Raw genomic sequence first — 17,549 nt, 5'->3', positions numbered from 1 at the left:
TCCACTAACCATATAAAACAGAATTTCTAAGCTGGGAACCCTTTCAGGTCTTGTGAGCTATGTGAAGTTTATTCTCGGATTTGTATAAAACCATGCAATATAGCAGGATATAAAACATGCATTTAAAAGCTCGACCTGCACTTTTATTTCTGTTACTTTACAGAACATACTGGAGAATGTTGTGAACAAAGGGAAGCCTCGTAAGCGAGGACCATTAATAATGAAACACAATTTCATGTTTGCTAATACATTTAAGATCTTCGCTCATATAAATTATTCCATAACGTTTTCCTTTAATCTATAACAGACATGAAAAATAAAAATTCTTAAACGTACTTGAAAACAAAGAATAAATGTTGAAATGTTGTTCTATCTTTCTTTCATGACCGTGATACGCGATCTGGGTCAACAATTGCAATACCTCCACATCATACATCTGCCTTCAGTAATTCTTCCTTGTGTCGGGCGCTACAATATGGAATACTTTACCCCCTGAAATTAGAAATTGTCATTAATTACCTTCAAAAGACAGTCTAAAGATTTATTCTTGAATACGTAGGCTATATCATGTAGTTATGTGTGAATGTCTGGAGTAAATAGTTCACAAAAGTTTACATAAATTACTGTTATATTATATGAATTCCACCTAGAGTAGTTAATATTGAATTTGTTTTTCTAATTTTAGACTTAGGATGTAATCTTTTAGTTTTAGTCTATATTAAGTTATATTATTATTATATTATATGCACTGTGTTAAGTTTGAATATTAAGTCTGTATTCAGTATTAAGCCGCATAATGTGGTTAAGTGTAAGAGAGGGCCAAGAGCCCTAACTTCGCCACAAATAAAGACATAAATAAATAAATAAATAAATAAATAAATAAATAAATAAATAAATAAATAAATAAATAAATAAATAAATGTGCCTTTGCTAGTGAAACATATCATCAAAAGTGCACTTTTTCTTCTGGTGTGAGATAGAACATATTTGTTACTTTCACTGACATGCCTTGCCTCATTCTCATCCTTGACTGTGACGATATACGAAAGTGGCTGATGTGTGAGCGATGGTAGTGAAATCAATCCTTATGTAGTCAGTCCCTGTTATAAATGGTGTAAAAATACCGCTCATATGGTGCATGCGTTTCAGTGGGTTTTACAGACTCATGCGTAATAGCAACGTCTGGCTCGGTGAAGAAAGCAACGGGTAAACTACCTCACTCCTCATTTAACTTGCATTCCTCTTTAGTGATGCCCAGGTCATCTACAACAGTTGATGGCGGAGCTGTTAAGAATCAAACCAGTATTTGGGTGAAACGCTCGACTCAACATCACAACATGTTTTAAATTCTCTAAGAGATTAAGTGTTTTACTACATGTACCGCTGTGGGTGCAGGTGCAATTGAAGACATGAGTGCAAGAACTAGATAGGCTGATGACACACGGAGCGGTTTTCGCCGAGTCGGCAGCCGAGTCGGCGCATGTTTCTATTGTATCAGATGGGATGAAACAGACACAGCGGTGCTCGCCGACAGGCGGCAGATTTGCCGACTCGGCCTGTCGTTTAGCTGGCGGTGCAGCGAGCAGTTTGAGGACTTTGGGTACGCTCTAGCGCCATTGATTTAATACATTCAGCTGAATCACGGCCGACTTGATGCGTCGCTCTAGCGATAGATCCAGTCGGCCGTGGCTGAATTTACGCGGCGATTGCATCATTGGTAGGTATTCCTGTATTAGATATCATGAAGTATCTTTGAAATTCAATAATATACACGTAAAAGGACATATAGAGTAAGGAGACTGTTGGAATAAGACCAATAATTTATTTTTATATAATGTTAGCTAACTTCCTCACCTAATGTCGCGCTCGCTAAGGTGTTTTGTCCACTGCCAGCTCGATATGCACCCGATGACTGCTTATAAGCAGTCATTTTAGGTGCAGATTGAGCAGGCAGTGGTTTCGTCACAGTCGGCAAAAACCGCTCTGTGTATCAATCACAGGCGGCGGCCGACGCGGCTGCCGACTCGGCGAAAACCGCTCCGTGTGTCATCAGCCATAATGACCACATTCAGCGAAAATTAGCTTTTGACTTCTATTTATAGCCTTAACTCCCCTCTATCAGTTACTATAGAAGTTAATTTCAGAAAGTGCCTATTTTTCTCGCTAGATGGCCTTTAAGTTTCGACTGGTTCCTTTCTGAGTGCAAGACTTGGATAATAACCGGAATTATCCAGTTCTTGCTCTCAGTTGCCCTCGTGCTGAAGAAGAGTAAGGAAGGTGGCTCAATGCAGTGAGTTATTGAGTGCTGCAAATGCAAGCTTTAATTCAGAGGTAGGTTCCATTAAGAGCTGTATTTTAGTGCTAAATGTATAGAATGTATATTACAGAATATTCAGTTTAATGTTACATTGTATTACACAACAATATTTTGGACTAAAATATTATATTCAAATAAATGTGGAAGTTTGAAACCCACACTTTATGCTTTTATAAATGATTGTAATTTTTAGATACCGCTACCAAGTTCTACTGATTCTTCTCCGGTAAAGAGTAAGAAAAGGACAAGAAAAGAATATAACTGGCAAAGGAATGTTAGGAAACGAAATATGTTGAATGGAGAAGAATATATATCAACAACAGGGAAACTTGTGCCTGCAAAGACAGTTGCTCCAGATTGTTTTTGTAAGAGAAAATGTACAGCCAAGTTCTCCAATGATATTAAAGAACGAATTCTTAGGAATTTCAACGAAATGAGTGAGAAGAATGCTCAGGATGAATATCTCATGGGCTTAATAATCTCACATAATATTCAAACGTAAGCTTTAAATAAATATTTTTAGACATATATTTTGTAGGAGCATTGAACACACAACAATGCAATATATTTTTGTTGTAGAAGGCACCCTGATTTCAGCATGAAGTGGAGAAGGAAGAAGAAGCTTGCTGCAAGAAACAATGAAACTGAGAGTGAAGATGAGGATGAAGAAATAGGTGTAGAACCATTATGTAGAGAACTACATTCCACAATAAATTAAAACTCGGCACATTTTTACTGACAACTGTGCAGGGCAAAACAAGAATATTTTGATGGTTCAGTACTTAAGTACACTAGCAGCTTCGGGGAGATTGGTCAAAATATATCACCATTTTCCAGAACGTGGACATTCGTTCATGCCCTGTGATCGTACCTTCGCACAGATTGAGAAGCTGAAACGCAAGAAAGAGTGTGTTTTATCCCTCAGGAATGGTACGGTATTGTTTCATCTGCTTCCCAAAAATTTCCTGTGGTGAAAGTACACCAGGACATGGTATTTGATTTTAAACATCACTTGGTGTCACGTTTTAAGAAAATGATAAAGAATGGTACCGAATAATTCAGAATAAGTAGGTACTATAAATTTGTTTATGAAGGGAGAGAGCTGTCTGTTTCTGCTGGTCAAAACACTTTTGTTCATACAAAATTTTGTCTGTTCAAGACAAAACGTACTCCAATATTACATCCCGCCAAGTTGTACCAAACTCCACTGCCTTTGAATAACAAGAAGTACAGAGATGTGATGAAAGTGGCACAGAAGTACACTGACTGACAGAGCAAATGCAACACCAAGAAGGAGTGGTCAGAACTTTATGCCAATTGCAGGGTAGACTGACGTCACTGAGGTATGCTCATGATGTGAAATGCGCCGCTGTGCTGCGCACGTAGCGAACGATAAATGGGACACGGCGTTGGCGAATGGCCCACTTCGTACCGTGATTTCTCAGCCGACAGTCATTGTAGAACGTGTTGTCGTGTGCCACAGGACACGTGTATAGCTAAGAATGCCAGGCCGCCGTCAACGGAGGCATTTCCAGCAGACAGACGACTTTACGAGGGGTATGGTGATCGGGCTGAGAAGGGCAGGTTGGTCGCTTCGTCAAATCGCAGCCAATACCCATAGGGATGTGTCCACGGTGCAGCGCCTGTGGCGAAGATGGTTGGCGCAGGGACATGTGGCACGTGCGAGGGGTCCAGGCGCAGCCCAAGTGACGTCAGCACGCGAGGATCGGCGCATCCGCCGCCAAGCGGTGACAGCCCCGCACGCCACGTCAACCGCCATTCTTCAGCATGTGCAAGACACCCTGGCTGTTCCAATATCGACCAGAACAATTTCCCGTCGATTGGTTGAAGGAGGCCTGCACTCCCGGCGTCCGCTCAGAAGACTACCATTGACTCCACAGCATAGACGTGCACGGCTGGCATGGTGCCGGGCTAGAGCGACTAGGATGAGGGAATGGCGGAACGTCGTGTTCTCCGATGAGTCACGCTTCTGTTCTGTCAGTGATAGTCACCGCAGACGAGTGTGGCGTCGGCGTGGAGGAAGGTCAAATCCGGCAGTAACTGTGGAGCGCCCTACCGCTAGACAACGCGGCATCATGGTTTGGGGCGCTATTGCGTATGATTCCACGTCACCTCTAGTGCGTATTCAAGGCTCGTTAAATGCCCACTGCTACGTGCAGCATGTGCTGCGGCCGGTGGCACTCCCGTACCTTCAGGGGCTGCCCAATGCTCTGTTTCAGCAGGATAATGCCCGCCCACACACTGCTCGCATCTCCCAACAGGCTCTACGAGGTGTACAGATGCTTCCGTGGCCAGCGTACTCTCCGGATCTCTCACCAATCGAACACGTGTGGGATCTCATTGGACGCCGTTTGCAAACTCTGCCCCAGCCTCGTACGGACGACCAACTGTGGCAAATGGTTGACAGAGAATGGAGAACCATCCCTCAGGACACCATCCGCACTCTTATTGACTCTGTACCTCGGCGTGTTTCTGCGTGCATCGCCGCTCGCGGTGGTCCTACATCCTACTGAGTCGATGCCGTGCGCATTGTGTAACCTGCATATCGGTTTGAAATAAACATCAATTATTCGTCCGTGCCGTCTCTGTTTTTTCCCCAACTTTCATCCCTTTCGAACCACTCCTCCTTGGTGTTGCATTTGCTCTGTCAGTCAGTGTATATTCCTCCTGTACACATGAAATGGCATTCTGATCTGAGATGTGAATGTGAGGATGAAGAATATGGCTCTGAAAGTGAGGCATCATGCCACGAGTTCTAAATACGGGTTTCAACCATATTTTACTTAATACTTATTATGTATGTCATGCACTGGCCTTTCAAAACTCAATATTTCATAATTAAAACATTAAAACATGTAATGGCATTCATTCTCCAATTTCTATTCCCGTTTTTACATTCCTTAAAACATCTGAGTGCAAGATAATTCCATCACACATTTTCTCATTTTTTTATTATTTCTAAATGGAGTAGAGGGTTAAAAATTGAAACAGTAGTGTATATTCATATATACTTTCACATTAAACTGAAATCTTTAATGAATTATAGGATTTATATAGTTTTAAATGTTTTTCTCGTTTTTCTCAGAACTTAACTTTTGGTTATTAGCTAGTTCTTGCACTCAGGTCTTCAATTGTACATGCTACGAATGAGAAAGGAGTGGTCGTGGCTTTGAGGAAGTTAACATCCCGGTATTTACCTGGAGTAGAAATGGGAAACTATGGAAAACCATTTCGAGAATGGCTGACAGGGGATTCGAATCCACCTGTCTCCCAAGTACGGAGTTATTAGGCATATCTGGCCGTTCCGCAACGCGTTGAGCTAACCTGGTATGTGATTAAGTGGTGAAAGCATTTTACTGATATTGCTTCTGTAACAATTCGAAGTTCGTCAAAGTACAATTCATTTCCTTGTTATTTTCAACGACAAAGTAACTACGTGTAATTTCTTGTCACTATAGAAGCTTAAGCTGTGAACTAGATAACGCTTGAGGGTATCAGATAGTAGTGTAAAGAATATCCAATAGGGGCATATCCAGTCTTTACCTTTAACCTCAGTCTTGCTAAATTCAGGCACCAGTTTTGGACTTATTCTCAATCCAAGTGCCGTCACGTTCGTCAAAATGTACGTAATTTTCCCTGTTGTACAGAATATACGGAGGTAGCAATAAGATACGTCCAAATTTGTGGACACATACCTCATACTTATAAGAAGAAAATATGTTACATGGACATGGGTCCAGAATCGCTTTAATCATAATAATAATGCTACTTGCTTTACGTCCCACTAACTACTTTTACGGTCATCGGAGACGCCGAGGAGCCGGAATTTTGTCCCGCAGGAGTTATTTTACGTGCCAGTAAATCTACCGACACGAGACTGACATATTTGAGCACCTTGAAATATCACCGGACTGAGCCAGGATCGAACCTGCCAAGTTGGGGTCAGAAGGCCAGCGCCTCAACCGTCTGAGCCACTCAGCCCGGCAGAAACTCTTTATTTCCATAATAGAACTTATTGTCTACAAATCTACATTATTCAGTACATTAATAATGGGAAACATACAGGAATCCCGTAAACGCTGATTCAGTGCGACATTTTCGTTCACACTATTCGTTTGTCGGAAATCACCCAGAACAAATCGTGTTGCTTTCCTTGGGATCTTTTCCAGTTCTCGAATCAAGTAATCCTGACGAGGGCCACATACACCGGAACCATACTCTAATTGCGTCTTACCAATGAAATTAAATGAAATGGCGTATGGCTTTTAGTGGCGGAAGTGTCCGAGGACATGTTCGGCTCGCCAGATACAGATCTTTTGATTTGACACCCGAAGGTGACCTGCGCGTCGTGATGAGGATGAAATGATGATGAAGACGACACATACACCCATACCCCGTGCCAACGAAATTAACCAATTATGGTTAAAATTCCCGACCCTGCCGGGAATCCAACCCGGGGCCCCTATGACCGAAGGCCAACACGCTAACCATTTAGCCATGGAGCCGACTTATTCTCAATCCAAGTGCCGTCACGTTCGTCAAAATGTACGTAATTTTCTCTGTTGTACAGAATAAACGGATGTAGCAATAAGATACGTCCAAATTTGTGGACACATACCTCATACTTAGAAGAAGAAAATATGTTACATGGACATGGGTCCAGAATCGCTTTATGACCCTCCATTTTACATCCTTAATACAGGGCCTAAATGCCCTCATAACCATGTGAAGAGATGTGTAACCTTATTTACAATCCCACTTATGTAATTACCCCAATAAAAGTATTTCCTGATATCACTGTAACACGTAAGTACCTACATTGGTCCTCATGAGTTACTGTTACCCTATCAAAACAGAAATTAAAACTGAGAGGAATTTTCCTCTTGGTGAAACTGATTTTCATCTTGTTTACCATCAAGCCATTGTCCATCTCACAACATTGTTGGGGTGTATTTTTAGTCGCTCTCAGTCCTGTATTTATTACTCCATACAGTTCCCCGTCCCTCCCTGCAAGAAGCCTTACGGTATCTGTTATTGCAGCTCTTTACTCATTATAAGGAAACATATAGGTCTAATAATATTGCCTTCCGGGACACCTATTCATTATTACTGAATCTGATTATCATATCCAGTAATGATTAACCAACTGTGTGATTAAATTGCTTCAGCTGGAGGATATCAAAGAATTTTTAGGATATTCTTAGAATTCAAAACTACTAGCGTCACGGGAAGGACGTCTCTACTGGCCTTGATAAACTGACATGGTCTGTACAATAATTCATCATGCTTGCTACAATTTCTTAATGGATTTTGTATTTTTCACCTGTCTCCTGGCACAAAACCAAAGTGGTTTTTTTCTTTTTTGCTATTTGCTTTACGTCGCACCGACACAGATAGGCGACGATGGGATAGGAAAGGCCTAGGAATGGGAAGGAAACGGCCATAGCCTTAAGGTACAGCCCCACTATCTACAAAGCTGCGCGCCCCTAACCGCACGGCCAACACACCCGGTATACCAAAATAAAATAATCTGCATACAGACCGTAATGACCCTTGGAGAAAATGAAAATAAATGCTTTCACTATGCTGAACTTGGCACTAAAAGTGGGATAGAGTGGTTAGTTCTATGTATGGTTGCCTGGTGCTCATTTCTGATGTAGGCTGAGTTAACCGCAGGATCATTTGCCTCTCCAGGACTGAGAAGTCTCATTTCTACATTAATTTCTTGACTTTATTATTTAAAATCGTTCCCAAGTTCTTCTGGGTGAGTCTTGGCACAAGCTGGTACAAAATGTGGCTTCTATTCAAGTCTCAATCTCATTTCTGGCTGTACCAGTAAGGAAAGTGCTGAGGTATGGTTGGTGCTGGGTAATGATATTCAGAGTACAAGGAATTAGTCATGCTGCCACTAAGACGTTCAGCTTCAGAGAGGACAGCAATGCCATTTACCACATCACGCCTCATCTTGCTTGGTACGCCTGGTTATTGGGTTTCTGCCCGTTTCTGTGGTTTCCTTATAACTGTATAACCTTTGTTGGTGCTATTTTAGGATCCAACCAGCCATTGGGCAGATGAATTAACAGACAATTATTCAAGCTAATTCAATAATCCAATCGTAAATCCTACAGCGGGCACAACTGTAGATTGCGCTAGTCTCTCACTATGGGGCATTCGAAAATCAAATCCTTGTCGACAGGGAAAGAATGGCCTAAACCACCGTAGTGCAACGGTGGAACCTCAGGCTGGTGGCTTCGGATCCCACTCGTGTCTGGTTGACCTTTCTATGTTCCGTACTTAACATCTCTTCTGTATGTACGGGTACTATATGTGGGCCTTACTCGACGGACCAAATACTCAGGAAGTCTGTTGCAAGTAAATTAGGCTTACAATAAGTTCGTGAAATATAAATATTCTATCACTAAAGTGCTGATAAATATATTTTCGGTCTTTCAAAAATACGTAGGTATTTGTATATTCAGCGTAGAAAATGCTCTCTCATGTTATCAGCAATCACAAACCTCAGTAACATTTGAAAATTTTATTAGATTTAGTTGTCCAGATGTAATGCACATCAGTGTATTGAAGGAAGTCATTATTTTCCGCATGAAATGAAATGGAATGAAATGAAATTAAATGAAATGGCGTATGGGTTTTAGCGCCGGGAGTGTCCGAGAACAAGTTCGGCTCGACAGATGTAGGTCTTTTGATTTGACTCCCGTAGGCGACTTGCGCGTCGTGATGAGGATGAAATGATGACGAAGACAGCACATACACCCAGCCCCCGTGCCAGCGAAATTAACCAATGATGGTTAAAATTCCCGACCCTGCCGGGAATCGAACCCGGGACCCCTGTGACCAAAGGCCAGCACGCTAACCATTTAGCCATGGAGCTGGACATTTTCCACATAATTTACCTTTAGTACCCTTTTTTGTCTTTCAGTAGTAAAAATCATTTCCATGGTGCATTATTCAACAACACAGCTCCTGTATGTATACGTGTCAGTGATGTGTCTCTCAAGTGTTTGTTTTCTACCCCCGTCTGCTCCAGGTGTGTCGGTGGTGTCTCTGGACAAAGCCCTGGAGGTGAACCACTTGTCAGCGAGGGTTGGAGACAATGTGGAAATCAAGTGTGATGTGACAGGTACTCCTCCACCACCAATTGTCTGGCGACGCAACGAGGCGGACCTGGCGGCGCTCAATGAGGACGAGGTGCGGGTTTTCAGCGACGGATCTCTCTACTTAACACGTATTCAGCTGATCCACGCGGGGAATTACACGTGCCACGCACAGCGCAACAAGGATGTGGTCCAAACACATGTGCTCACCGTTCACAGTAAGTTACTCTTTTTTCTTTTTAATGATCAAAGTACTAGAATAAATTTGAATAAAAACTTAGACTTTTTAACTTACTTTTAGTAACCTTTTTGTCTTTCAGTAGTAAAAATTATTTCCATGCTGCATTATTCAACAATACAGCTCCTGTATGTGTTCATATCTTTCTCTCTCTCGATATACATATATTCGCGCAAATAACTGAATAGCATCACCCAAAGCTTTGACCTGAATGAATTTCTTTTTTAATAAACTTTTTATTTTCTCATAATTAGAGGCTGCCTAGATTGGCAAAGCTAACAATTACAATTGACAATTGACCTTTCTATGTTCCGTACTTAACATCTCTTCTGTATGTACGGGTACTATATGTGGGCCTACTCGACGGACCAAATACTCAGGAAGTCTGTTGCAAGTAAATTAGGCTTACAATAAGTTCGTGAAATATAAATATTCTATCACTAAAGTGCTGATAAATATATTTTCGGTCTTTCAAAAATACGTAGGTATTTGTATATTCAGCGTAGAAAATGCTCTCTCATGTTATCAGCAATCACAAACCTCAGTAACATTTGAAAATTTTATAAGATTTAGTTGTCCAGATGTAATGCACGTGGTTCAGATAATTTAAAAAAAACCAAGCCTTAAACATCATAATGTATAATGTTATCGAAACGATATTCGAACTACAATAAATTCCTTTAAACTTCGTCTGTTCCCCTGTGGATGGGGGCGGTGGAATAATACCCACGGTATCCCATGCCTGTCGTAAGAGGGACTAAAATTGCGGACCAGGGGGCTCTCAACTTGCGAGCATGGGTTGGTGACCACGTTTTCCCTAGCTGAGTCTGGCATTGCTTCCACTTACTTGTGCCAGGCTTCTCATTTTCATTTATCCTATCCATCCTCCCCTGGTCAACACTTGTTCTTCTCCGTTCCCGACGGTATTATATTTACGAAGACTAGGAATACCTTACATTTTCACGCCCTTCGTGGTTCTTCCTCTGGCCGTAGTCTATGATGCTAACGAATTTTACATTAGTTGTACAGTCAAAAAAATCACCTCTAGTGTGTATCCGTACGTCCATTACGAGTGCGCATTATGAGACCTGTTTTTCAGGCTAAGCCCCACGCAGTATTTAAGAAGGAAAATGTCAGGCTTCATGTAGGGATACTGTAAGAAATGGCAATTTTTCATTTCTGTCGTAACTCAGTAAATCGAAATATTTTTCACTCATTTAGACATTTTGAGTCATAATCAGGCGACGAGTGCAGCATTACAACCGTTAACCAGCAAATATTGATGTACATTTAACACAGAAGATAGTTATATCTATTCCTCAAGAAGATTTTTTTGTAATATCTGAAGCCATCTCTCTCCAGTTTAGACTCAGTTAATTTACAACGGTTAGGTTCGTCACTCTGTCAAAACTTATTTTGAATAAACAAATTCATAAAATACCTGAAAAAACAAACTTTGTTGTTTCTCTTTCAGGTATAATTCTGTTGCTGTATATTTTCATTTTTTCAGGAAGTTTAAACATCCATTTATTCAAAATTAGTTTCGGAAAAGTGATGAACCTAACAGCTATTGTAAATATTCCTCAAGACATCATTAAAACTGATTCCTCACCAAGACCATTATAGTAGATTAAGAAGCCAAGCATGGACGTTACTCGTAATTATTTATTCTCAATATCTAGTACGTATGTCAGTGAAATGTTAATAATTTATGCAGTACTGCATTTCGTCGTTGCGTCTACAAAATCCGTTATACGAAATATTACAGCTAAGAACTCTGACCAGAAAGGTTGAATATTGTGCGACTAATCAAGGAATTCTCGTTAAGGTATATGAACTGCGGGTCAAAATTCTTCGCCACCAACGTCATTTATAGAGGTTTGTTTCAGACGTAACGGCGATATAAACAGACGGTTATCACACTAGATCCATAGAGTCCATATGTTTATGATTAGCAGTATCTATTTAACACCTTATTTTGACCAAAAAAATCTGTTTTATTTTGTGCGTATTCAATGAAATCGTGTCTTAGACGAATAAATTATCCCGTCGTTCGTAAATGATTGTGTTTTCTCTTTTTGTTTTTAAAGTAAGGGGAGACTGGGGTAGAAGTAATAAATTTACCACGAGTAGGGAAATGTTGGGTACCCATGTTCCGTACGGGTAACAACGGTCCATGACTTTCGGTACAATTTCCGTGCGGCTTGTTTCCACACATTGGCAGTGCTTGCAGTAATTGTTTATTGTTACGCTACAAATAACATGCTACTGTATCATCGACTGCCAGCTCGTTCGGTATATTCCTGTTACAGCTGGAGGCTAGTTTGTAGTGTACACGAGACTGACGGTTAGTGAAAGGGACAAGGCAGAGAGAGACAGACTCCTAAAAAGATGTACAGCTGCATGTACAGTTCAAGCGACTTCTGAATTGTGCTTTAACACAACTTTTCTGCTTTATTGCTCTAACTATAGTATTTCATCCTATTGAAATCCTGAGAACCGGATTCCTAATATTGGATTTGATGTTCTTGTGTTAATAAGGGGCTTTTTCGGATCCTTGGCTGAATGGTCAATGTAGTGGTCTTCGGTTCACAGGGTCCCGAATTCGATTCCCGACCGGATCGGGGATTTTAACTTTGCCCGGTTAATTGTCCTGTCGCGGAGGCTTTATGTTTGTATTCGTCTTAATACACATTTTCACTTACATACAACATATCACACCGCACACCACCAAAGAAACATATTATAGTGAATAATCCCTCCACGTAGGGTTGGCTTCAGGAAAGGTATCCGGCCGCAAAACAGGGCTAAATCCATACAAAGTGACCGACTCCAGGTAACTGAGCAAAGGTCAGGAAGTAGAAGTGTTAATAGGATACTTTATAATAATATTATTATTAGTTAATGCATAACATCAGTATGTCCTACTTAACTAATTAAACAATTAATATACCTTTATTCGTAAGTATTGCTAATAAATATTATTTATAATATTTGAATTAATATTTTAATACCTTTTAATTCTATTTGCCACTGTAAATTATTTCATCTCTAAAGAAAACATCCCTTCACCACAGAAAGAAACGCACTTAGTTATAAAGTCCATAAACTGAGAACAATGAAGAACAATCTTTGATCCTTGTACAATCATACGATTAAGAACACCAGCCTATACTATTAAGAGTAATCAATCATAATTTACTTCTCTATAAATGTGCGTACGCTCGAGAATACTAGTCCACATGTGCGGAGTAATGAATTGACAAATAATCCTGTGACACTTAGATCATTAAATAATAATAATAATAATAATAATAATAATAATAATAATAATAATAATAGTCATCAACAAAATGCCATCAAGCTCAAATATTTCAAAGGGCGCGCAAATCAACATGAGCAGGATTTTCTTCAATTTTAAGCGATGGGTGAGATAATCTTGTATTTTTACATACCGCAACACACCAGTACAGCTTATAGGATCGTGCACTGTAAACGTAGATGTAACCGACTTTGCAAGAAGTTATAATTGATTGTATTGGGTTGATGCATTAGTCCGTAGCGTTTTTGCTGTGACAGGAGGTGTTAATATTATTACACATTTAACTGTTGTATATTTGGGATAATGGGATACAATAGTGAAACAAACTACACACTAGGTTCACTAATAGTAATCATCGTCATCATTATCACCAGTAATATAATGTATTGCATTTTCAACGCCAACGCAGAGGCAATTTTTCAGTTTCATGTCTGAAGAAATCTGACGGTTTCGCGTTTAAAGAAGTCGACGAGCCAAGTTCGAAGATCATTTTCATTACGAAAAGAGCGCCTTTGTATCGTGTTCTATAAATAACGGTAGAGATTAAAATAGGAGGTAGCAAGATCGGGAGAATAAAGAGGTGTGGAAGAAACTCCCAGCCAAGCTCCTCGTACTTTTGTAACGTTAGTGCAATAGCAACACTTGATGTCATCTTGCACTGTGGCCATAAGGTGTCTCAGTTGTAAACAACAACAGCAGTGACTTTTACACTTCTAGGACGCAACTCCCAGATAACGACACTCTCCTTGTCCCACCAAATGTTTAAAACGACCTTTCTTGGATGGGCACTAGCTCTTGGATGTGGGCTTACCTTTCTTTTAACAATCATCTATTCCTTTCATGTTTTATGTTGTCATAAAGACACAATTTCTCGTCATCCGTAACAATCCTGGACAACAATGCTCAATGTCGCTTCATGAGGCAATCTGTAATGATCAAACAAAAACGCACAAATGGTTGCACGCTTTTGTTTGTTTTTTCGCTTAAATAATCATCATCCACCCCACCATTTCTAAAGTTTTCCCAATAAGTAGAAACGCCGCTCGTGGTTGACTGGTTACAGTTCATTACATTTTCTAATGCTCGAACTGACTGGCGTGGATCATCCTGAATCGAAATGTGTGTTCCATCTAAACGCTATACACATTAAAGGTCATAGAAAGTCCAATTTCAGATCATTTATGTCTCATACATTTTTATCGCATGGGCTGTGATAACAGAGGTGTTCACAAATTTAGAGTTTTAGTGGTAAGTCATCAATGCTGACATGGGAATACTGTTCAATCGTATTGGGAACGAGATAAATGGCGATTGTTTTTATAAGGTACAAAACAGCGTAATCATCAGCGCATATTGGTTAGGAAAATAATGAAAATAGTCATCGAGATGTGAAGAAAATCGCGAAGAAAAAAGCGAGGAAATGGCGTTGTGAAAGGAAGTGGAAATTAAAGACTCCCGTGCCCATGGATACCCCAACATCGCCGATCCGGAAGAAAACTCATTGTGGCGGTTTACAATGTCCTAAGCCCTTAAAACTAATCAGTTCTGACTATTGTTGAGATAAGCTCTCTCTTCGACTGCCACTCATTTCCGCTAGATGGCATTACCGCTGCAATCGCATAGAAAAAAATCTATAAATGATTGGTTCAATGGGTAGATCAATCAATCAATCAATCAATCAATCAATCAATCAATCAATCAATCAATCAATCAATCAATCAATCAATCAATCAATCAATCAATCAATCAATCAATCAATCAATCAATCAATCAATCATCCTTGATCTGTATTTAGGGCTGTTGCTATGGTGACAGATTTCCCATCAGTTATTTACCTAGTCTTTTCTTAAATGATATCAAACAACTTGGAAGTTTTAGTTCTTAAATATAAGGAAAATTTAGAAAGCTATCATTTTAAGTGGTACCGGGCGAGTTGGCCGTGCGCGTAGAGGCGCGCGGCTGTGAGCTTGCATCCGGGAGATAGTAGGTTCGAACCCCACTATCAGCAGCCCTGAAAATGGTTTTCCGTGGTTTCCCATTTTCACACCAGGCAAATGCTGGGGCTGTACCTTAATTAAGGCCATGGCCGCTTCCTTCCAACTCCTAAGCCTTTCCTATCCCATCGTCGCCATAAGACCTATCTGTGTCGGTGCGACGTAAAGCCCCTAGCAAAAAAAAAAAAAATTTAAGTGGTACAAGAGAGACTTGTTCTAACATAGGCAATAAATTTGAAAATTGCATTGAGTACTGTAATTCATAATTTCATCAGAAAATACCACAAAATTATTAAACATATAACAAATGACTTAACTGTATTGAAATTCTATTTCAGCCATACCTGAAGTGAAGGTGACACCTCGAATACAGTCCAGAAGGCCTGGTGAAGATGCTTCCATGTTCTGCCATGTAATTGGAGAGCCATTCCCAAAGGTTAGTACAAGGGTTTTGTAGAAGTTAATGCACTTATAGCAGGCTACTTGTTTTAAAATGTGCATAAGTTTCAAAATACAGAAAACTTTGAATGTTAAATGTAACAGTAGATACCTGTATTAAAAATAATTTATTATTGGTGTCGGTTAAGAGGAATTGTGTTCACTACCCCAATGATTTGTGGTATGCAAACTGAATGATAACTAGTATTTCTGCAGTGTTTGTATTATTATGTGTAATGTGATAAGGACCCATGAGAATTCAAATATATTTACCTGCTGCTTAAAATGTAAGTAACTAGTAAAAAACATACCAGAAATATCCACGGAAAGTCATTATGTTATTATGATATTGAATCATGTATTGTCATCTCATCTTAGGGCATAATAGCTTGTAAACAAAAAGTGACCTTCAGACCATAGTAAGCAGGGGTGCCAAAATGCATGTAACAATTTTAATGAAAACATATAGGCCTACAAGGGCTAACAAGACTTAACTATGCTCACCAATACCAAAAGTGGTTCAGAAGTTTGTGCTGTATTAAATGACAGGTTGCTGAACTTAAGGAGACTGGACAACATTACACCGTGTCTGTTTCTAATTAATGCTAAATATACACCTACTGTTTAATCTCTATATGAAATTTGTGCTGAACAAACTTTCAGTTTCCTCTGTCAATCTCACTGTAGTAACATGCTATAGTAATTTGTCATCACTCCAGTAGGGTGTGGTAGGCCTTACCAGCCAACTCCTTCCTATACTCTGGCACTATGGTAGTTGAGGCTTCAGAAAGTGTAATTTACTGTACAGTTTAAGTATATACAGTACAAAATGCCTTACACTATCTTATGAAATTTTCTATTATAAGCACAGTTTTGACCACATTTTGCTTTCTGATTTATCAAATCTCCCTAAGCAGTTCATCTATATTGTTTCTTCTATAATTCTCTCAACAGAGCTTTGACAGACTTAAATTGGAATTGATGATATAACCACATAATTACTGACCACCTTAAGAGAAACCTGCATGGAGAGGTTATTACATTTAGTATGCAAGATGTATGATACAGGAGAAGTACCATCCGATTTTACACAGAATGTTGTTAAACCTATTCCCAAAACTGTTGAAAGTGGGCCACAGTGATGAAAGGCTCACATTTAAGTGTCTGAGCCACCAAGAGGCCTACTAAAGACAGATGAACCACAAAGATCAACAGCATAGGATGGGGAAGGCAAGGAGAAACCTTCCCATTTAAGATACAAAAGGATATCTCTTGTGAATACAGCATGAAGTTGTCTTTTCAGGTTAAGTTATCGAGAGGTAAAATAGCCCCTAACTTGGATTTCCAGCGGGTACAACAAGGGAAGAAAATCAAGGAAAGCAATGTACTGAAGATTGGAATGTGAAACAAGTGGGAAAACTGGATGTAATAGGAGAAATGCAAAGACTGGATATAGATATTCTAGTGCTCAGTGAAGTACAGTGACCAGACAATGAAGATTTTTGGAGTGGACAATATAGAGTAATATAATCAGGATTCCATACAGGATATGTTGTTGATGGATTTGCTCTAAAGAAGAAACTAGGTCTGAGAGTTACCAGCGTATAGAGATTTAATGATGAATGATTAAGATTGAGAATGAACCAAGGGACACAGATTTAATACAGGTTTATATACTGCCCCCATTTTTCCCGAGCTAAGCCCAGCCATCGAGCGAGAGATCCCAAGGTGGACCGTTCGATCGTTGGCTATCACTTTCTAGAGGCATTTAAGGGTTGTTAGGGATTGATGACCAAGCAGGATAAAAAGAAATGTTAAAACAACACTCTGACATTTATTCATATAAGCAAACAAACAAATGAAAATATTCTTGCTGATATTTTTTTTTAACAGAGAACTTTCACAATATTGCATTTCTTCCTCGATTTAGAGTGACATGTGTCCTTAATCTCCAGCCTTACTGTGCTGTAATGAAACCAAAGAAAAATTAGGCCTCTTGCCTTTTCAAATCAAAATATTTGACTGAAAGAATTAAATTAAATTAATTAACATAGAACTTGAAAAAGAAAATGATTAACAGCTGTCTTGCGAACGAGGGTTTTAC

At 39.7% G+C, this 17,549-nt stretch overlaps 1 protein-coding gene across 1 annotated transcript in view; it reads left to right on the top strand.

Annotated features, from left to right (window-relative positions):
* Nucleotides 1-17,549, top strand: part of LOC136860311 (follistatin-related protein 5) — a 707,690-nt gene that overhangs the window by 623,804 nt on the left and 66,337 nt on the right. Inside the window, exons 7-8 of the mRNA XM_067138749.2 lie at nt 9,387-9,671; nt 15,346-15,443. Coding sequence (XP_066994850.2) covers nt 9,387-9,671; nt 15,346-15,443 — 383 coding nt within the window. The remainder of the gene's footprint in view (nt 1-9,386; nt 9,672-15,345; nt 15,444-17,549) is intronic.

Source organism: Anabrus simplex, chromosome 1, assembly GCF_040414725.1.
Source record: "Anabrus simplex isolate iqAnaSimp1 chromosome 1, ASM4041472v1, whole genome shotgun sequence".
In the NCBI taxonomy this organism is placed as follows: Eukaryota; Metazoa; Arthropoda; class Insecta; order Orthoptera; family Tettigoniidae; genus Anabrus; species Anabrus simplex.
This window is presented reverse-complemented; position numbering and strand designations above follow the sequence as displayed.